Source organism: Rhinolophus sinicus, chromosome 14 (assembly GCF_057876585.1).
Source record: "Rhinolophus sinicus isolate RSI-liver-muscle chromosome 14, RSI-T2T, whole genome shotgun sequence".
Classification (NCBI taxonomy): Eukaryota; Metazoa; Chordata; class Mammalia; order Chiroptera; family Rhinolophidae; genus Rhinolophus; species Rhinolophus sinicus.
The window spans coordinates 116,878,804-116,902,068 of NC_142514.1; the positions used below are offsets into that span (position 1 = coordinate 116,878,804).

General features: G+C 37.5%; 1 protein-coding gene across 1 annotated transcript in view; it reads left to right on the plus strand.

The window, feature by feature from the left end:
- Positions 1-22,950, plus strand: part of MMP20 (matrix metallopeptidase 20) — a 37,963-nt gene extending 15,013 nt beyond the window's left edge. The window contains exons 6-10 of the mRNA XM_019712680.3: positions 645-786; positions 9,453-9,589; positions 10,192-10,348; positions 21,626-21,729; positions 22,748-22,950. Of these exons, the coding sequence (XP_019568239.1) occupies positions 645-786; positions 9,453-9,589; positions 10,192-10,348; positions 21,626-21,729; positions 22,748-22,848 (641 nt within the window). The 3' untranslated portion in view covers positions 22,849-22,950. The remainder of the gene's footprint in view (positions 1-644; positions 787-9,452; positions 9,590-10,191; positions 10,349-21,625; positions 21,730-22,747) is intronic.
- The last annotated feature ends 315 nt before the right edge of the window (positions 22,951-23,265 follow it).

Here is a 23,265-nt window from a genome sequence, read left to right on the forward strand (position 1 = left end):
GCAGCTCTCCTAAGGAGTCAGCCCGTGCTTTACAAGAGGATCCACCAGAAGCTGTGTTTAAATAAACACCTTCAGTGTATTTCAATGCCACAAGAATTCTCAGTCTTTCCTGGGTGTCTCACAGGGCAGGATGCCCTAAAGTGGATGAAAATTATACAAAAACACAGAAGAATCATTCAATCTTATAGAGAACAAAGAAATTAGTTACAATGAAACGATCAGTGGCAACTTTAAGAACACATTTCCAATTTGGAACATGTACTGGTATAGCTATCAAAGAAGTTGTGTATGATTATAAAATAATAGCTACCAGTCTTTGAACATTTACTACTATGTGCCAAGCACTCACCTACGTAAGTGCTTTTCAGGCAGTATTGAATTCTCATCAAAACCTGAGGTAGGTACTATTATTGCCCCACCCATTTTGCTAATAAGGAAAATGAGGCTTTGAGGGGTGAAGTTATTTGCCTGTTTATCACACAACTCAGTCACTAGTGAAGCCGGAATTCAAACCCCGGTCTGCCTGCCATCAACAGCTGTGCTCTTCATCACCTTGTGAAATACAATGAAAGTGGGTCTCTGGAGCAGGAGTGTACAGACGCTAGATTCCTGGCACCATCTGACCAAGTCACTTTGAATCCTAGGACCTCGGAAAACATTTCCAGGAAAGCCCACTGTGCCCCACGTGCCTCCTCATACTCCGTCCAACCCCGACCTCTGTGACTCCAGCTCATCCTTTGATGCAGTGACAATGCTGGGGAAGGAGCTCCTGTTCTTCAAGGACCGGTAAGCCCAAGAGCGACTTAAAACAGCGAGGTTGTCCTACAAGTGGGAAGAAAATAATTGGTAACTTTTTTTTTCACTCAACAGTATCTCATTTTTCCATGTCAATGAATTTTAATTTTATCTCTAAGTTATATATGTATATATATTTCAGTGAATAGACATAGCATTACTTAGTTAACTGATCCCATCCTTATGAACATCTATATTATTCCTAATTTTAAAAAAATTAAGAACATCTTAAACTAAATCTTTAACAATGGATGGTCATCTGCTTTTCAAAGGCAAAATAGAGCTGAGCCCAGAAACTCAGGCTTTAGCATCAGGCTAAGTTGGTTTAAATCGTGACCGTGCTTCTTACTGATCAAGTGACCCTGGACAAGTAATGTGCCAAACACGTGGTGAGTTCTCCATAAATATTTGGGAATCAAAAATATGTACAATGGATGAAGTCTTAGATACTTGAGGCATTTTTTATTGTTATTTATTTTGATTGATTTTTTTTTGATAAGACTCCTCGATTATTGACTTTCTGTTTGTTGATTATTACCAAAAGTAAACTGAAACAGAATTGCTAGCGTTGACCCAGAAGTGACTGGCTAGCCACAGAGCAGGAGGAGTCTGGAGCAGCGTGATAAGTAATGTTGACTTCATCTGAGGGATAAGGTTGTAGAGTTTACATTGCCCAGCCAGGTGCCTGCAGCACTCACTGAGTGATCGAGAAAGAAGGTGCTATCCACAGTGTAGCATGTAGATTATTCTTTTGAAAAATATCAGTGGTTATGATAGGTGCAAAGGAAACAGTGCAGTCAAAGATATTACGCCCTTCCATGTGTTCTTAAAAAGAAAAAAAACAATGTTTAAAAACGCTCTATCAAACTATGAGCATTTAGCAATTACTAATGACTATTTGAAGTAGATACATCTTTTGACAAAGTCTTGACTATAAATACTAAAGATGATAACAGAATAGAAAGGGAGGCATAGATGCAAGGGACATTTAGAAATGTGTGGTAGGGAGGGATTAGGGAAAGACAGATGGTTGACTGACATGTACCTGCTGAGTCATCACCTTCTCATCTCTTCTGTCAGATTTGATGAGCTGCTGTGATAGGGCAGGTAATTCCAAAAAACTAGGAAATGCTAGAAGGAGGACAGGGAGTCAGGAGTGGTCCCCTTCTGGATTTACCAGTGACTTGCCATGGGACCTTGAATTTCTCTTCCTCCATTTTAAAATGAGGTGTTGTGTGACATGAATAGTGACTTCAGAGTGCTCAGTAGTTACTATCTAAACACTTTGTTATCAAATCTTTGCAATGGCCCTGTGAGGTATGAATTATTATTCTCTTTTTATAAGACACAGAAAGGATAAGCAACTTGTTCAAGAACACATTGCTAGTGAGGACTCACACCTGCACGGTGGCAGGGCCTGTGCTCCTCCCTGCCCTGCTCTACCACCTCCAGAGCTAGAATTCCATGACTCTAAAGCTCTGATCCCCTACTGGCTGTCACCAAACGTCCCAAAGTGCTTGCTAAGCCTGGACAAAGAACAAAGAATTCTTTCAAGTCACAGCTACAATGGCAAGCTGGGGGCCATTATGAAAGGGCTCCCAGTCTGTTCCCTCCTACCCGCAAGCCTGGAATTCCCCATCACCAACAATAACCTGTTGATGAGATATTTCAAACTGTGGATGTAATAACCACATGATTTTTTTTCCAAAGCAAGATGGAATGCAGTACCTTTTAAAGTCACCGTGAGATTGTTACATAGCTCCATAGTGAATAAAGGAACATCAGTACATTCAAATGTTCTGCTTGAAGAGAAATAAACTTCAGCTATAATAAGCTGAAAGTCATATATATATATGACATATATATATATATATATATATATATATATATATATATATATATATATAATTCCCATACGTTTCTTCTTTATATAAATTTCCAAATATTATAATAAATATTTCCAAATATTATATTTCAAATATTCCAAATATTATAATAAATATTCCAAATATTGAGACTATCCCAGATGTCCTCAGGCACTTAAGGAAGAGAAGAGGGCAATGATTGAATTACAGCCATACCAAAATTATATTTGCATCTCTCAGATTATCCTGAATTTTGCACACTATCATTTTAAGGCTAAAATCAAGAATATCACAATTAGCATTTTACAAATGGAATAAGTTTAAAGGTTGATCATGTCCAAATTCTTCGTTTTAGAGACAGGAGACCTAAGCCCAGGTCTCTCTCAGCCCAGCAGACCCTCCACTGCAACCTCCCAGTCCCGATTCCATCCTATCACAAATATAGAAAGCCTCCTGACTATGCAATGGGACTACCAAGAGAAGCACTGAATTTTGGCTTAAGTGAACTTATTTCTTTTGCCTGGTATTTATTTGGTTAGTAGAAAAAGCACTCAGGGCTGCTCCTGTGCCCCTGGGACCTTGGCCTGCCGGACAGGTAAACAGGCACAAGGAGCCGGATGTTAGACTATCTAAGTTTCCCAAAAATGTCTGATCGGCTTCTGCGCATTCTCTTTTATTCTCAAAATAGGATTCTTTAGTTAAAAAACAAAAACAAAAAAACTATCAATCACTACTGTCACATCACTACTTTACCATCATTGAAAGATGTTCTGTATCTTAGATTAGAACGCAAAGAAAGACATTTTTAAAGGTATACAAGTAGGAGTTGAAGAGAAGGATGGATGAAAAAGGCATTCAGAAGGAGTCACCAGCAGGACTTGGGCACTAATTTGGTGAGGAAACAATGGAAAAGAAAGAGTCAAAAGTAGCATCGTCATTCACATAGATAGGAAAATCAAGATTTTTGGGGCACATAAAGAAACACTCAATTTTAGTTAGATGTGTCGAATTCCAGGTGATGATGATTCTAGTGGGGTTTTATAGAAATAAGCTCGTGCTCAGAGGAAGGGCCACAGCTGAAGGCTTCATAGGTTATGGAATCTCCCACAGGGAGGAGGCAGTTAAAGGATGTGAAAATTAATAATAATAACAATAATAATAACTGACATTTCATGATCATTTGCAGTGTGCTGTGTATTATGATAAGCACTTTCCAGACGTTTCCTCATTTACTCCACACTGCTATTATCCCAGCTGGAATTTTAACCTAGGTCTATTTGGCATCAGAGACAGAATCCCTGTTGTGGAACCCAAAAAAAATCAGAGAAAAAAGGCTTATCTTTTTATTTAAGTAAAGAAGAGAGGAAATGCTGCCCCAGGTCACCAGATTGAGAACTGAAGAAAAGTGACTGATCGGCCAGGATAAATAAGGGATGTAGTTTCAGTGGAGTAGTGAGGAAGGAAGATCACGGGCAGTGAGAGAACAACTGGTGAGGAGCAAATGGAGATGGTAGCCATAGATCATTTATTTGAGAATTTTGTTGATAACAAAAGAGTTAAGTCAAGATAACAGCTGGAAGAGGAGGCAGGGTCAAATGAAGATTTTTCAAGATGGGTAATACCTGGACATATTTGACGACATGAAATGGAACCAGTAGGAAAAAAAAAAAAAAGAAATGCAAAGCACTGTGGGAAGGAAGGACAGTAAACTCAATAACCACTACGATTAGGTATTATGCTTGGAATCTAGCATTTCCTGCGATTCCATGGGCTTGAGGATAGCCAGTACAACTGAAGAGGAAGTCTTCCTCCTTCACAGTCTCCTTGGAGATGTGTCTTTTCTACAAGGTTGCGTCACTGAAAGTAAACAAATGGCATTGTATTTACTTAGGCCAATTCTCTGTTATGTATTAAGAATTCAGACAAAGAGGCAGAAGGTATACTAAGATACCTGACTCACTGTTATTTCTGCTGAACTCCCTCCTTCTGGCTGAGAATGGGGCTCTTTACATCTTCACAGGTTAGGGCTTATAAATATAGATCCCCATTGTCTTCTCAGATGGGTACAAATACTTAATTTAAGAGTAATATGCTTTGACTATTTTTAATCCACACCACTGTCTCACCGTGAGTTTTTAATTTTATAAGCTGTATTTTGCTTGGACTCAGCGAGATGGATGATACATGGTTGATTTCTTGGCCTCTAAAGTATTCTAATAAAAACAACACTGGTTAGTGAACCCCTCCAAAGGAATGGCTTCTCAGCCAATGATGTGACAGCCTATACTTCAAAGTTTCCAGTGACAGAAATATTTTATATCTGGGAGACAAATTTAGAAAGAAACTTAGTTGTATTGATAAACTCTAAGTTTAAGTTTTACATATCATCAATTAATACATTTGTAGAGTGAAAATAAGTCTCTTTTAAGTATCTAAAACTAATTGTAAAAATAGTCCAGAGTTTATAGAATGCTTCATATGCATTATCTCAACTGATACTTTGAAGTATTAATGTTCTTACTCTTATTTGACAAAAGGAAATTGAGTCTCAGAAAAATTAAGTGACTCATATGAAGTCACATATCCAATGATAAAACAAGGTTTCAAGCACCCCTTTCTTCTCTTATTGCACGACATTGCCCGGTCTCAGGGGACAGGAGCAGCAGTTCAATTGTGAGCATCAAAAAGACAGAAAGAAGAAAGACACCTCTTCCCCCTGAAAGTAGGGAACAAGATGACAGAGAAAGACAAAGTCAAGGAAAGGAAAGGAGTGAAGAGGATGGAAAACGAATTGCCCATTCAGCTCTTGCTGAAGTTTCTTGACAGTCCAGCCAATAGGAGGTGAAGGCATCTCCTGAAAATGAAAGGCTAATGGGATCAGCTTAGGAAGGGGGCAAGCAAACATGGTTGGGTGTAACAAAAAAAGAACAAAAGTTTAACAAACGTGGGTCAAGTCCCTCAATGTGCCAGGCACTATGCTAAACTGAGGATAAAAAGATGGATAATACATGACCTTGGCCCCAAGGACTACACAGAACAGGCAAAGAGCTACAAGAAGCCAGGTAAAGGTTATCAGTGATCTAATCTCAAACTTGATGAAGTAGTCGCTGTTCTTCAGTAAAAAAGAATGCAAACTTCAGAGAATATGAAAATCGATGATCAAATAATTTCCCCTCAACCCTCTGGCACCCATGCATTTTGCCAACAAATACTTATTGAGCCCTGACTATGTGCCAAGCACAGTGTTGGTTCCTGGGTATACAAATTAGTGCAGCTAATATCTAATCAGCTGGTCTATAATATCAATGAGTTCCATTGTTTTGCCTTCGTTAGCAAAGATCAGATTAGACTGTTAATAGAATCTGTTTATCTATTTTCACTACTGGTTACAATACATCCTGCAGCTGTTCTTTTCCAACAAGCTCATAGATTTTATTTATTTATTTATCTATCTATTTTTTGGCTTATATTTTAAATCCATTTACAGACATATTATGAGGTTACTTACTATCACCTTTTTTATCAACTTTAATTCATTTATTATTGTAGTCTCTAGCTCTAAGGTTGTAAATCCTTCGCATATGTGTTTCATTGCTTTATTACCCACCGGACATAATTTTTCTTCATTAGTGAGTGTACTGAAAATCTTCATGATTGTAGGTTCCTTGTGGAATTTGTGTTACTTTATATAAGTGATAGAGAGTGTTTATTTCTACCTTATGATACAATGTGTACATTAGGTCATAACAGTGTTTAAACCAGGGTTTCTCAACTTTGGCACTACTGCTGTTTTGCACCAGATCAGTCTTTGTTGTGAGGGGCTGTGTACTGTAGGACATATAGCAGCATCCATGGCCTCCACCCATTAGACTCCATTAGCACTGCCCAGCCCCAGTTGTGACACCAAAGATGTCACCGGACATTGCCAAGTGTTCCCTGGGGCACAAAATCACTCTTGTTTAGAATGACTACTCTACCTTAATTGAATCCTCACAATACCCACAGTATCCTAAACCAGGCTTTACTTAGTAAGAAATTTAAGATTCTACCACCAGTAAAAAGTTAGAAAAGTACCTTTTTAGTTTACCTGCAGTCTTTTTTAAATACGTTTTTTGTTTTTCAATTACAGTTGACATACAATATTATATTAGTTTCAGATACACAACATAGTGATTAGATATTTATATAACTTACAAAGTGATCACCCTGATAAATCTAGTACCTATCTGACACCATACATAGTTATTACACTGTTATTGACTATATTTCTTATGTTATATTTTACATCCCCATGACTATTTTGTAACTACCAATTTGTACTCCTTCACCTTCCCCTTTCTCACCCAACCCCCCTTTAATCACTACACTTTACTACCTCTCCTATTGAGTCATTTGGGACATCAGTGTCTTATAACTTCAAATAAGAGATGGGGTTCAATTTTGCCTGGAGTCACTTGTTGATTTTTAAATGAGAAATGAAAGAAAATACATCCCAGCTTTAGGGTGCTCAGGGAGAAAGTCAGCTGTACCTCATTAGAGACGTAATGCAGAGAGAGCCTAGTTATCAGAGGATGTATCTGCTGCTCCCCTTGCCCGCTTTCCCCACTTCCTCATCCCCACCATTATAATCCCCTGAAATGCACACTTCATGTTAGTGAGCAGCGAGCACAATGGCTTAGCATTTCAGAACTATGTATTGAATTGAACTCATTCCTCATCAAGTTCCCAATTAGTCCAGTTTCGCCTTCTTCAGCAAAGATCAGAGTATGGACAATTGACGTGATCTGTTTATTTTCATGACCGGATTTTTCTGGATGCTCAAACCGGTGCTCATTTTGTGGTGGTAGAGAAAAAGGAGAAGAAAAGCCAATTAGACCTAGCCTTCAGAAAAACCTAAGTCGGATTGGACAAGAGGTCAAGTTATAAACAAAGAAAAACCAAAGATCACAAGGCTGAGAATGAGCAAGTTGTTGGGATAGGGTACGTGATGAAAATCAAGACAGCTGCAGTCTGATTCAGGTCTGTCTCCCCCTAACCACCAGGTGAAATTTGGGACCATCAGCCTTTGTGGGTCTCAGTTTTTCTTCTAGTAATACATATGTCCTAGACAAACCTGTGATGTGTAGGGCCTAGGGTGAAGCAATGTACCCTAAATGAACTCCTGCCACCTGTGTATGGTCTATGTATGTGCCCAGTTAGTGAGTAGTTAAGGCCTAGGCAAGTAATAATTTTTATAATTATAAAATATAATATGTTTACAATGCAGTTTCATATGCATTATCTCAGCTGATCCTCAGAATGATCTCATGAGATAAGCCAGGTATTATTATTTGCATTTAAGAGATGATGAAACTGTGGTTTGGAGATGCTGGTCAGCATACACCTTCCAAAACACAGTGTGCTTTTTCCTTCTGCATCATGATGCCACTTAGGAAACATGAAGAGATATTTTTCTCTTCCCAGTATAGCTCACTCTTATATTTCATCATCGGCTTAAGTTGCCTCATCTGGGATGCCTTCACCAAACCCCCAAGTGCAATGGGGTATCCCTCCTGTGTGTTCCCAGAATATTCTGAACTTTACTCTTTGTAGAACTGATCACTCTAAATTAGAATTGCCTAATTACTCATCTGTCTCTACTACTAGATTGTAAGCTCCTTGAGAGCAGGGCCTGGGTCTTGTTCAATGTTTTATTCTCAATGTTCCATAAATATTTGTTAAATTAACTGACTAGGAAAATTCAACATAAGATTCGAGGAGTTCCTAAACAAACTACAGTGGTACCTTGGTTTTCAAACGTAATCCATGAGTTCTGAAACATTCAAAAACAGCAGACAGCTGGGCCTCAGGATCTTGCACTCAGGGGAAACCGCGTGACATGTTCGACTTCTGAGCATTTACTTCCGGGTTTATGGCATTCATAAACCAAAATGTCTGTCAATGGAGACGTTCGAAAACCAAGGTACCACTGTACATGGAAAGTTAAATGTTAAAACTTTATTACAGTTTCCTCATCCACAAATAATTTTCTGTACCGATTCTAGCTTCTATGGAGTCAAGTCAACTATCTGTATTTTATAAAACTATTTTTGTCTGCAAAAATCAAACTGAACCATATTTACATTAAGAGTTTCAGCCCACAGCCCTTGTGTATACTGTCATAATAGTATGGAAATAATATTGGGTAAGTTGATGCATGAGTTGTTAAACCTTAAGTTGATTTGTCTCTTACCAGATTTTCTGTTAATTAACCATCAGGGTCAAAGATACAAACACTTTCAATAGATAGAGAAATAGGCAACACAACAATTTACAATTGTTAACGTTTTTGCTTTTTTTACTGGGAATAATTAGCATCTCCCAACCACAAAGTTTGGATTCACTTATATAATATTCATAATGTTTATCTGCATCATACTTATCTTTGTGAGTTTTTAATTTTTAAAAGGTCAGAAAAGGAAAGGGAAATTTATATCAAATGCTGTTTTGAATAGGAACGTGCACAGCTTAAATGTGTAAATCATTGATGTTATTTCCTTGCAATATCCTTCAATATTTTGACCATCCTTAAATAAATGAAGGAAAGGGGATTGTAGAGATGCTAAGAAAATAAAAAGGGAAAAGAAACTGTTTGCTAAGGTCAAAAATTTATGTTGTCCTTCAAAACAAGACAAGGGGCAAGAAGCATTTAGCAATGGCCTCTGAAGTGTGACTTGCAGTACATTTCAGTCCAAGTTCAGTTTGAGATCTAAATCAACCCTTGATCTTGATTTCTTTTGAATTGCCCAATAGGATTTTCTGGCGTCGGCAGGTTCACCTGATGGCAGGGATCCGGCCCAGCACCATTACCAGCTCCTTCCCCCAGCTTATGTCCAATGTGGATGCAGCTTATGAAGTGGCTGAGAGGGGCACCGCTTACTTCTTTAAAGGTACCCTACAGATCCTCAAGAAAAGAAGTGGCAGGGTACAGTGCCCAGAGTGTTTGGAACATGCAGCACTGCCAGCATTTCTTCAGTGATCACGGAGTGTGTTTCGGCCACTCCTCCTCAGGCTGGGTATGAGATGCCACCCCACTCTGTTGTAACAATGACAGGATTGACAATGACTATCAAACAGTTCTCAGGGCCAAACTTTCATGCTGGTGAGTCTCCATTCTGAGGGACACTGCCCAGAGAGCTAGAAACCTGGTCTCTGCCCCCCTAGGACCTCTGTTCCGAGTGACATGGCATACCCTTTTGAGAGCCTTTAATTAACAGAAGCCAACATAGAACCGAATGTGAGGAGAATAATACCCTTGCTTCTGTGCCAGAGCATTTTTGTTTCCCTTTGTGTTATTTGTGGTTGGGAGATGCCTCCAGGGCTAATTTAAGTCTTTTACTGAATTGAATTGTTAGATATCTCCTACTGGGATGCAGCCATGGAAAATATCTCAGAAACTAGTCCCATTGATGATCCTGCTTAGAAATCCTCATGAGTGAAGTGCATCGCTAAGTGGTACAGAGTTTTTGTAAACTTTGATTTCTGTTTTCAGGCCCCCACTACTGGATAACAAGAGGATTCCAAATGCAAGGTCCTCCTCGGACTATTTATGACTTTGGGTTCCCCAGGTACGTGCAGCGAATAGATGCTGCCGTCTATCTGAAGGATGCACAGAAGACTCTTTTCTTTGTGGGAGATGAATACTACAGGTACGGCTTTTCTCCTTTTGATTGCCCAGATGTATCCAATGGGAAGGACAAAACCTTTTGCAGAAATGAATGCAAGGCAAGTGTGCTATAAGACCATTGACTCTTCTTGGCCACTGGGGTGCCATTTGCTGATGGTTGACACTATCTTCTAAATATGGAACCATCCAAATGATAAGTGAAACATTAATTCAATAATCCTATTCTTTGGTCTCTAGGACACCAAACATCCTGATCTTTCAATGCACTCATTAACTGGAACCCCAGTGACCTAAAAGAGTGGATGCAGCATCCCCAAATACATAACTACCCACTGGGAATGCCTGAGGGGAGAACTGGTTCCCTGTTATGTGAGTACCAATGCATTCCAGAATACTCTGTGATTTTGTGCAAAAGGGACATGGTTGTGACTGTGGGCCTCTTTGAAGGAAAGTTCTGCTAAAAGGAAGGGCCTTATTGCTAAGTCCTTTCATCCAACCTAGAACGTGAACATTCTTCTTATCCAAAGTGACTCATATACAATTTCCATGACAATCTTGCAGATTATTACAAACAAATCTGAATATGGTGTAACGTGTCATCCAATCACTGCACACAGAGTTACACTTCATTTCACCTAGTGGGTTTCTATCCTTAATTGATTCATTTTGAAGGACGAGTGCAACTCTTTGCCAAGCTTTACCTCTGCACACCTCTCCTCGATTCCCAGTTTTCACTTTGGAGTTGTTTGTTTCTCTGAACTTCAAAAGAGAGAAGCAAAAACAGATTCTAAGCAGGTGACTATGCTCAACATTTTACGGTTTGGTTGGAAGCAGGCAAGCACCCAACTTAGGCCCAAGGGGTTTTATTTTATTTTATATCACTTACTTTTAATAACCATTTCTGTGGCATAAAAATTTTATAAATAAATATTTGTCATCTTCCACCTGACTGATATTGTCTTCCCTGATTTGGAGCTGAGAAAGTAATATAACTGGAGCATAGATGTATTTCATGAAAAAGAGAATTTATTTTATAGAAATGAATGTCAAACAAATGTGGACCCTGCCAATTCTTCTGGTCACTGAGAGTCCTGGTAGCATTGCTGAAATTATCATATGATGTTATGAATTGTTACTTCCAGTCCAATTAAATCACCAAGCTAGCATTTTTTTTCAGAACTTCCTTTCTGAAAGTGATAGTAATTCATTTATTAAGTCCCTAATATCGTGTTTCCCCGAAAACAAGACTGGGTCTTTTATTAGATTTTGCTCCAAGTGACACATTAGGGCTTATGTTCAAGGAATATCATCCTAAAAAATCATGCTAGGGCTTATTTTCCAGTTAGGTCTTATTATCGGGAAAACACCATAGCTGCTGGGCAGATTCTTCAAAGTCTTTCTTTAAGATAAGGTAGCTGTAATCATAGTGCTGACATATAAGAAGATAGGCAATAAGAAACCTGATTCCCATTGTGAATTTTTAGAGAATGAGATCGGGAGATCATGTGTGAGTATGTGTGTGGGAGTGTGTGGGCATTTATGTTATGATTATTCAGTTAATTTGTCAAAGCTTGTTCACAGCCCGATTCTCACGTAGGGGATTACCCACTCTGCCATTATTGTTTTTCTCCATTAATCATCAGGTCTTTGGACTAATCCAGTATACACCAGCACCTATAGTAAAGCACACACCTCCAGCCAGGCAGAACTGAGGCTTAACAACCAACACAAGAGGCTTGGTGAAAGGTTTAAAATTATCTGCAAATTTAAGGTTGGCGAGAGAGAAGGTCTCTGATTTTAATCACGCCTGATGCCCCCTGAGGAAATAATACTGAATCTTTCCAACTGGGACTCTACAATTGTCGATTAAGGAAAAGTCTTTAGAAATCTAGATAAAACAAACGCATTAAAAAGTTGGTCTAGGGCATTAATTAAAATGTTAAAGAGCTCATTTTGCTGGTAAGGGAAGGAAACCATGGTAAGCACTTTCAACATTAATCTTCCTATCTTATTAAGAGTAGGAAGTGATATAATGCATGTAGACACCTAGCACAGTGCCTGGTTACTCAAAAAGAGTAACTTCTATAATAATAGGAACTTATATGGCAATTAACAAATAATTGCTTTAAACATTGTGATAATTAACCAATGATTGTTTAAACCTCAATATTTCTCTGACAGGCAATCCAGTCAAAGAGATGGTCAAAGGGAGTTTCCTTTCAGTAAATACTGAAGGACCCGACATGACCCTGAAATGATTGCTTTTGGCAAACCATAGGCAATCCTTTCAACAATGGGAGTCTTCTACTGTACACACTTCAATACACACACTGGTTTATTCACTAAAGAATAAGACAAACCCCCCTGACTCACAGCTCAAAAGTTCAGAAAAAGCTATTGTGTCAGCTCTATTAATAACCCCTCTGCCTGAATTCCACACATTGTGTTTAGCAGGACCTCACGCGTGTGACATCTTATCGTCATGTGAAGCCCTATATCAGTTAGAAATTGCATTCAGCTACTAAAAACAGACACACAAAACTATTGTGCCTTAAATATACAAAGGGTTTGTTTTTCTCATAAATGTAAAATGTCCGAAGTGTAACAGATTTAGGGCTGGTAAGGTAGGTCCATGGTCATCAGGAACCCATGTTCCTTCTAACATTTTATTCTTAACACATGGCTTCTACTCTCGTGGTGGCCATGAGATTTGAGGTGGCCAAAGGAGCTCGTCATTACATCTCTATTCTAAGCAGGAAGAAGGAGGAAGCTGGGAGGAAAAGGCAAAGGAGACAAATGAGTTTCTACAGGTAAAGCACTTGGTCATACCAAAAAATACAGAAGTCCACAGCCTCAAGTTATAGATGAAAATTTTACTATATTGACATCCATTGACAGTGTTTTAGGACTTATTTGCGTTACTCATACCTTGGGTTCTGCTTTGGTCCTCATGCTAGTTCAGTCTGTGACACAAATAATGTGCCAAGGGAAGAAGTCTTTGGATATGCTTTGTTGTCAGGGACAATCTCCATGAACTCCTAATGCTTGGGACCAGTTTTACTGAATGAAGCACAATGAGAAAACTATTGGGGAACTTCCTCCACTGAGGATTGAGAGTTGGCTTGGGACCAGGTTGGTTTAGACTCTATGAATGAGAACCCACATGCTAGCGTACTAATAATTTACAGGGGAGCAGCCCCCAGAGAACTACAAAGTAAAATCCAAAAAGGGGGTTCTACCATGCTGAGGCCATTACATCCTACATCACAAAATGACATGCTGGTTAAATTTTTACCTCATGTCCATTTACCTTTTATTATTTCCTTTCTTCTTTCTAGAAGGCCTCAGTGATCCAGCAAGATATTTTTTTTTTCACTCTTCTTCCACCATCTGTGGCTAATTTCTCTAGTAGATATTCTTTCTTGCCTACCAATAACAGCAAAGGATACACAAAGGAGTTTCTGGGGGGTGCCATCAGTTCCACCATTCTTTGAGATGGTCAGTGTTTTTTGTTTTGTTTTTTATTTTATCTAAAGTAATTTGCAAATCTACCTGTCCCCTTTTCTACCCCTATATCATTGTTTCTATGCAGACAGACTAGAGGCAAAATTGATGCAAGATAGGACAAAATCTTCCACATTCTCTCCTTCCTGAATATCACAGGAGTACTGGAAAGGGATTTGTTTACTTACAGATTCTATAGTTAGTCACCATAGAGAAACAAATAGTAGGTAATAAAAATAAGAAAGGTGAGTACAGTTCAAAACCTTGTTTTGTAGTCTTAAATTTTTAAAAATGCATCACCAAAAGACCACATTCAACCTGCATATATTGGACATAACTATGTGTCAGACTCTGTACTAGGAACTGACACCAAGAGAGACACAGAATTTGCTGTTTAAGAGTGTGGGCAGGAGTAAGAGAGTGTTAATCTCAACTCTTAACAGCAGTCATCTAGCAACCTGGATCACCCTTCTGTCTCTGTTTCATTATTTTCAGAATGGAGGTAGAAATAATATTGACTTCATAGAGTTGTGGGAGTGAATGAGAAGAATGTGAAATAGCTGTCTTAGTATAAGTACTTAATGCATGTTGGGTACTGTTAATGCAGCTCTTACAGTTGAGAATAAATACGTGGATAAATAATTAAGAGCAATTCAATTGCCCTGATAGAAGACTGCACAGGGATCAGTGGGACAAAATAAAGAGGTAATAGCCAGGAAAGAATTCTTAGAGGAAGCAATGACTGAGCTTCATGTTGAGAGCTGAGTAGGAGTTTCCCAGTCGGGAAGTAGGAGGGGTGGGGGTGGTTTCCAGGCAGAGAGAGCAGTTGAAGCAAAAGCACCGATGAAATAGCCTGTGTGTATGGGAAAAATCTGAAGAAGTTCACTATGACTAGAACATGGGCTAGAATAGAGATGTGGCTCAGGCATAAGCAGGGTGTAGATCATGCAGGACCTATGCTTTTCTAGGAAGGTCAGTATTTATTCTATAGAAAAGAGGGATATCATTAACTGTCTTAAATAAGAGAAGAACCCAATAAGATTTGTGTTATAAAATATCATTCTGGCAGCAATGTGACTAGATTAGAGGGAGACAAGATTGGAAGTCAGCTAAACCAGTTAGGCCAGAAGGTAATGGGAAGCATATTCAAAATGTTAAAAAAAAAACAAAACAAAAAAAAAACTATCTTTCAGAAGTGAAGGCAAAATAGAAACATTCCTTGATAAACAAAAACTGAAAAAATTCATTGCTAGTACACGTGCCTTACAAGAAATACTAAAGGAAGTTTTTCAGGCTGTCCCCAGGCAGTAATTTAAATCCACAATTAAAAAAAAAAGTACCAGTAAATGTAATTATGTAATTATAAAAGATAGCATAAATGCATATTTCTTCTCTTAATTGATTTGTATGAAAGAATATGTATATAATTATGTTGTTAGGCTTATAAGATATAAAAATATATTTGTCAATAGTAGCATAAAGGAGTTGGGTAGGAGAAAAATTGTATTAGGCATTAAATGACACCAGATAGTAATTCAAATTCACACAAACAAAAGAAAAGAACCAGAAATGGTAAATAAGAGGTTAATATAACAAATGGTATAATTATATACTTACTCTTTTTTCGTTTCTCAGCTTCTTTAGAAAACATTAAATTATATAAACTAGTAATTATAACAATATATTTTGGGGTTTGTAACAGATGTATATGTATAACAATACCACAAAAGAGAGGAGTAGGGAATACAGGTATCTAGGAGTAATGTGTTGATATCCCATTGGAATTAAGTTAGTATATATCTGAAGCAGATCATGATAAATTACAATTTATATGGTATACCCTATAGCAACCACTAAGGAAATAATTTTTTTAAATGGAGTGAAAAATGTATGAAAGAAATTAAAATAGTACGTTAAATTTTTTTTCACTAACGCAAAAGAAAGCACTACGGAGCAAGAGAGGAACAAAAAGAAATGACACTGTAAAAAACAAAAAGTAAAATGGAAAATGTAAATCCAATTTATTAATAATAGTAATGTAAATGGGTCAAACAATCTAATCAAATGCCAGAGATTATCACACTAGGAAAAAAACTAAAAAACAAGATTCATCCACATGCTATCTACAAGAGGCACACTTTAGATTCAAAGATGCAAATAGATTGAAAGCAAAAAGATAGGATATTTACATATATACATTTCCATTCTCACCACTTCTGCTCAACATTGTACTGGAGGTTGTAGCCAAGGCAATTAAGCAACAATTAATGAAATAAAAGACATCCAGATTGGAAAAAACTATCTTTATTTGCATGTCACACGATATTTTATATAGAAAAACCTAAGTAATCCTTAAAAAAAAAAAACTATTGGAACTAATAAATGAGTTCAGCAATTTTGCAGAGTATGAGGTCAGTATGCAAAAATGAGTTGTATTACTATCTACCTCAATGAAGAATATGAAAATGGAATTAAGGAAACAATTCCACTTACAGTAGCATCAAAAAGTACTTAGATATACATTTAACAAAAGAAATTAAAAACTTATACTCTGAAAATGATAAAACATCACTTAAAGAAATTAAACAAGATCTAAATGGAAAGTTATCTCATGTTCATGGAATGGAAGCCTTAATATTTTTAAGATGCCAATACTCCCCAACTTGATTTATAGACTCAACACAATCTCTATCAAAATACCACTGACTTCTTTGTAAAAAATGTCAAGCTGATCTTAAAATTCATATGGAAACTTACAGGACCCAAAATAGTCAAAATATCTTGAAAAAGAATAAAGTTGGAGGACTGAGACTTCCCAATTTCAAAACTTATCACAAAGCAACAGCATCAAGACAATGTGACACCAATGTAAGCATAGACTTATAGATCAATGGAATAAAATCTAGAAATACTCTATATATTTATCTATGGTCAGTTGATTTTTGACAGGGATGCTATGGCTATTCAATGGGGGAAAGAATAACATTAAGAAGTAAAGCAGAATTAAAAGAATAAATAGGCATTCCCTTTTGTACATGTAGAGTTTGACATGCTGGTGGGATCCAAGAAGGCAAATGTCCAGAAGAGAGTTGAACACACAGATCTTAAACTCAGAAAACTCAGGCTGGAGAGATAAATTTGGATTTTATCATATAATCAGGTGACAAATGAATCCATTGATATTTTTTCCGTGTTGCTACAAATTCTTTGTTCCAAAACTTTCTCACAGTCATTTTCCTCTTGGGGTCCTAGTTTCTGGACTGTTGTCTGAGATGGCACATGGCAGCTTCTCACTCTTCTCCCTTCCCTTTATTCTGACCACAATCCCCTCTGCCCTTCTCTGGTGTAGATCACAAAGGCTCCTTGCTCCATGAAAGCCATGTTATTCCTGGCTAGAAGTAGATTATTAACTTCAAAAAAGATTCCAGACTTCCATTTCACTAGAAAAATCTCTTTGAAAAAACTTCCTGAGAGCATATATCTTAGATACCTTATCAATAAGTTCCCCTTTTTGCCATCCTTCTTCACATTTTTTTTAAAGCATCTTTTAGCAGACTCAACTCCTCATTCAGTACTTCAAAGGAGGCAACATAGAGTCAGTTTTGCCATTAACCAATGATAGAAATCATCACAATCAAAACAACATTCAGGCACTTTACCAAAATAATCCCCAAGTCCTTAGATTACAAAGGTGGAGAGTAAGATAATGTATCTCACAAAACCACATCAGATATCCATTGCACTATGATATTGTTAGTCAAGTTTAACTGTCATGAATGATTTATTTAATATGTATACTTGTTAATCAATATTAAGTGGTGACCAAATGCCCAAAAAGTAAATAAATTCAGTTACAGGTTAATAATTTTTAGGTGGTATTTAGGGTTCACAAACAAGACCCAGTAATGAGAAAATATGTGCAATGATTTTAGCAGGTACCTAGCATATAATAGATTCACAATAAAAATTCATTTATTTCCTTAATGTTCAAATTCAGATAATATTTATTGATTATTTATTATGTGTTAGGAATCATACTGAGTATTTTTCTCATATTCTCTCATTTTCCCTTCTTCCTTCTCAACAATCTTGAGAAGGAAGTACCGCTATCTCCATTTAACAATTAAAAACTACATCAGAGAGACTAAGTGATTTAGATGAAGGTCTCACAGCTAGAAAATGATCCTCTGAAGCTGTTTTTCATGTCCTCTGAATCCAAATCCAGAGGTTCTTCTTGTTCCCCACTTATAGTCATTCTTCATTCTCTTCACTATTTATTTATTTACGGTCTATTATAATATCCATGCCCATGATTCTCATCATATAATTTCCTTTTCGTTTACCTTCAGCAAAATCCTCAGCATACAGTAGACTTTCTTAATCTTAATCCCTTCCCTGCTAAATTCTCTAGACTGCCTCCAACATTCTCCAGCCCTCCTGATGAAGTCTGTTTAAAGATTAGGTAAAGATTAAGCTCTTTGATGATTTACGATTCCAGATTGAATCACAAAGTTCACTCAACCTCATACAAGCCAGTCACAGTTAATGATTCTGAGGCTAAATTAAAGTACAAAGTCTTATGGCTTGGGCCTGCCCTGAGTGCCTACATGTACCAGGCACTGTGTGTGCGAGAGGTGTGTGTGTGTGTGTGTGTGTGTGTGTGTGTGAATTGTCTCTCATTTTCATGACCACTATTTCCCAGATGTGGAAGCCAGGCCTTAGAGCACTGAGCACTTTCTCCTGATCACAGAGCCAGCAAATAACGGAGTCAGAATCCAAACCCAAAGCCATCTAACTATACAAGTTGTGCTCTTTGCTTTGTAATGGAAATTCTCAACTATTTGTCCACAAACCAAGGGCTAGCTCATCACAAAGTTTTTGTCAGTCCGCCGCAAAATAAGAACCGTAGCACAGTATTACACATGTCAGGGGGTGGGAACTGTGTCAGTATAAAAACACATTATTGGAAATAACCATCTTTTATTCTGAGATTATGTTTTTTCAGTCTTTTTGGTTTTAAAGTTTCTTTTCTTTGTGAAATAATAATGAAAATAGGTGGTAATTTTTTTTTTTTTTTGATGGTTTAATGGTAATATTCTTACTTGGTAAAATGGAAAGTAGGTACCCCTATGTTTGTTAAGTAGGCCATGCCTACATAATGTGTACATAAAAAGTTCAAATGAAATATTAATATGGCATTAGCTAACCCCAAAATGGTGATTCAGTTTCAGGCTGATACTTCAAAATAGTTTGTTGAGAGTAATATTCTCTGGAAATCAGTTATAACACAGGAGGCGAGAAGGCAGAGACAGGCTGATATAAAGGGAAAGGGACTTTTAAATATAAAAGTGGTAGAAGAGATGGAGGAAAGAATCAGTAATTTCACACTTTTGCCGAGGATTTTTGCCTAAGTTTTTATAAATGTGATTGACAATTAAAATTCACAACTGGACATTGCTTCTTTAAAATTTCTTCTGAAATTTTATTTACATATAATATTATTACTTTCATTATCCTCTGAATAGATATACATAAGATTTTAGGTGTCACCACCGCCCACCTCAGCGAACTAAGCCGACAGATAAAAGCGAAAAATTTCTTTTTCAGATCTTTCTATTAGATGATTAGTCATTGTTTTGCCTTTTAAACTTATTTCTGTATTATTTAAACTGTGTCTTTATTCTCAAGAAAGCTCTTTGCTCTGTCTTTTCTTACTTTCCAGACTTCTCTATCCAATTTAAATATCATACAAGCAGATCCCAACTTGTAGCAGGTTTCTCTACAAATATTCTTTAGTCAGTCACTTGTTTGGCGCTGAGAACACATTTTGTCATAAAACACTATAAATGGTGGTTACATTCTCAAAATTACTTATCAATGTCTGTTTAACATACAAAAATGGAAGGAACCCTAATTATAATAGCTCAGCTTCCAATCCTGTATCCAGAGCTGACAAAAGATGATAAAGGCATGAAAGGAATTCCACCATTTCCCTGAGCATAAGGTCAATATTAGCAAAAGAATTCAAAACAGGTTGTTCTCTAGTATCCTCCCACTGGGATTCCCTCTGTATCTACAGACATGCCAAATGCCTCTTAGTTGCCTTGTCTTTTCTTTTGCATCCCACTCCCCAAATATTTTAAGCTTTAGAATTACCTTCCTCACTCCTTCCAATCAAAGTTTCCATTTTCTCAATACAGCTATCTCAGGGAAGCAAGAGAAGAAAAACAACCTAGTGAACAAAGATTAACATGTGAACAATCTATACTTCCATTTTTAATAAAAGACTCCAGATTTCAGACTCTAGAACAAAGTGAACAGAACAAATCTAGGCCCTGGGAGCGCCAGTGTGCCCAGGCTGTTCCTCTTTTTCTCCATTTCCCCCTAAACTCCACTCCTGATACCTTGCAATCACTCTTTCTAATAGTGTATGGGTGTCCTGTATTGGTACTTCTGATGATTATAGAATACAGTTAAGTGGTTTCCATTTTTATTGGTGCTACAGTAACTCATAGCTCAGTTTTTTCGGAGGTTCTAATCGCTCTCCTGGAAAGAGTTTGGGAAAGTTACCTTCTACGCCTATCCTCAAAGCTCCAAAAACAGCTCAATCCTCAAGTCAGTTTCAGTCTGACTAGTTTCAGCCTGACTTCTTTCCCAGTGTTTAAATACTGCTCAGTATCATAAGAGATCTGTCCCTTTGCCTGTGTAGTCATAGCCACATGAGAGGCACATTTCAGGAGAAGGTGGGTGTGATCTGTTGCCACAAGAAACTGCCCAGTGGCCCAGACACCAGAAGAAACTGTCTAACCTTTTGGTGGGAAAGCAGTTGGGTGTCCACCCTGAGAATGTCATCATTGTGAGCTCTGCGGTGATGAAGAAGGGGCTTCCTTACACTTTAAATGAAGTCTCCTTGAAGAGGTGAGAGTCAGCTCTGCCTACATGCTGAGCTCACACAAGTCATGCTGACTCATACAAGTCACAGTCTTTTTTACAAGGGTGCAGTTTTGATCACAAAGAGATGTATTAACCAATCTTCAAAGGTATCGCTGAATGGTGATTGCTAATCCAGGAAAAGTTATCTAATCTTTTCGGTCAGTCATACAATCTTTCTCCAGGAAACAAAAGCAATTTCATTTGATTAAATTGACTTGAAAGGCAGAAGCTCAGTTAGTCCAGATTTTCTTCCTTTTTACCTTTATCTATTGATCATTCACACATTTGTTTATTCATTAGTTGTGCATTATTTGTTCAATTCCTCCTCTGTGGGTGCGTAGCAAGAAGCCCATGAATAAAAGTCCCTAAGAAGGACTTTCACCTGTTTGCTGACCCCCCCCAAAAAAAATCATTCATGGAGAAGGTGGAGGGAGAGAGACATTGAGAGAGAATAATTACAATAGTAAATAAAGCACTAAAAATATATGTAAAGTTCCTTTTGAAAGGCAACATGCATTTTTAAATTACAGGAACATGTTGCTATAATATATAGAATAACTAATTCTAAGCAATACATCTGATAATTTTTTAAAGAGACTGTTTAGAGCAAGCTAGTGGTCCCAGAATTTCAGAAACCTGGGAAAGTAGTGATAGAATGTGTGTGTGTGTGTGTGTGTGTGTGTGTGTGTGTGTGCAAGGGAGGGGAGAGAGAGAAAGAGAGACAGAGAGGAGAGCGAGAGAGACAGAGAGAGCTAAATAAATCATTATATAGCCCTGACTAAATATACCTGACCAGCATGATGTCACCTACAATCAATTAAAACCTCTTATTAATATTATTAATGAAATAATACTCTTCCAGCTATGATGAACGAAAAAGGAAAATGGAAAAAGACTATCCAAAGAATACTGAAGAGGAATTTTCGGGAGTAAATGGCCAGATAGATGCTGCTGTGGAATTGAATGGTGAGTGTTTTCACTAAAAACTTCCTTTGTGGAATTGTAACAAGAAATCTGGACTCCGCTTCAAGGGAACATTAGGTTTCCTAATGGAAGTCCTCAGCTCTAATTTTTTGTCCTGAGTCCCTTATAAATTTAGCTAACCAGATTAACCACTAAAAGGAGTCACTATAAAGGTCTGCCATTGTGGTTCTCTCTTTGCAAATGGGAAGTTTTTAAAATATAGTTTCAATCCATTAGTCAGCTACATTATAAAGTCTAGCTGTTCAAAATTACTGTTTTCATCTTTAAAATGCACATACTGTCAACCTTCCCCGTGCCTTTCCCCACTCCACTCCTAAAATTCAACACTTAGCTGGAAAAGTTGAATTGAACTGAACTGGGTTGAATACATTTAATTGAACTTTTGAATCAATCAACACATTCTTCTTGAGTATATAGCACAGAGCTGGAAACTTCAGAAATGCAAAGACAGCACCAGATATGGTCTCTGTTTTTGCAGAATGATTAACTCCCTCCAACACAGATGAAATTACTAGAAAATAAGTCAATCTATAATTTGGTATTGAATTGTGTGGTAGTCTTCCAATAATAGCAAGAGGTGATCTGAGAAAGAAAAGATCAGAACTGACATTCGTAGTTGGAGATTTCATGGTAGGATTTCAGCTGGTTTTTAAAGAATGGCTAGAGGTTTGACTAGGGAAAGAAAAGGGGAGGGGACTTCCAGGAGGGGAACAGCCTGAGCAGAAGAACCAAACATAATTGAGTTTGACCTGTTAGATGGCCCCAAAGAGCAGGCCGGAGCCTGGCTGGAAGAGAGAGAAAGATGAGAGATGATTGAGGAGTTAGAGGTGTCAGGTTCTAGGGCTCACTGAGAATTGTGCAGAGGACTTGCTAACTGCCACCTGACACATTCCCGAATCCCCTTTGGTGCCACCTCAAGAAAATTATAATTACAAGTCCTCCCACTTACAAATTTGCAAGTCATTTTCAGTAACCACAATTTCAATTTTATCTCTTTTAGGCTACATTTACTTCTTTTCAGGACCAAAAGCATACAAGTATGATACAGAGAAGGAAGATGTGGTTAGTGTGCTGAAATCTAGTTCCTGGATTGGTTGCTAAATAGAAAGGTCTAGTCTTTCCTAAGGAATGAAGACTGCAAGCAGCTGGTAACTGGATCTAAGGACTAAAGCAGAATGTAGGGTAGGGATTCTTCCCATGGCCTTCAACTCTAAGGGTGTTTTAAAGTTCATTGAAAATAATTATGCTTCTAAATTTTTTCATAGTTGTGGATTCATAATTTTAATCCAAATGAGAAATTCCTGTCTAGTCGACTTCATACAAAATCAAAAACTCTTCAGTTAGACACCTATTATTTTTTTCTTACCTAATATACTGAAGCAAATGGATAAGTTTGGTTTTTATTTCCAAAAAGAAGCCTACTTGTGAATTCCCTGACGAGTATTATAATTCTTTTAATAGGAAATGTTATTACCATATAAATTATAATTATTCTTTACGAGTAGTGGCTTTTGTGGC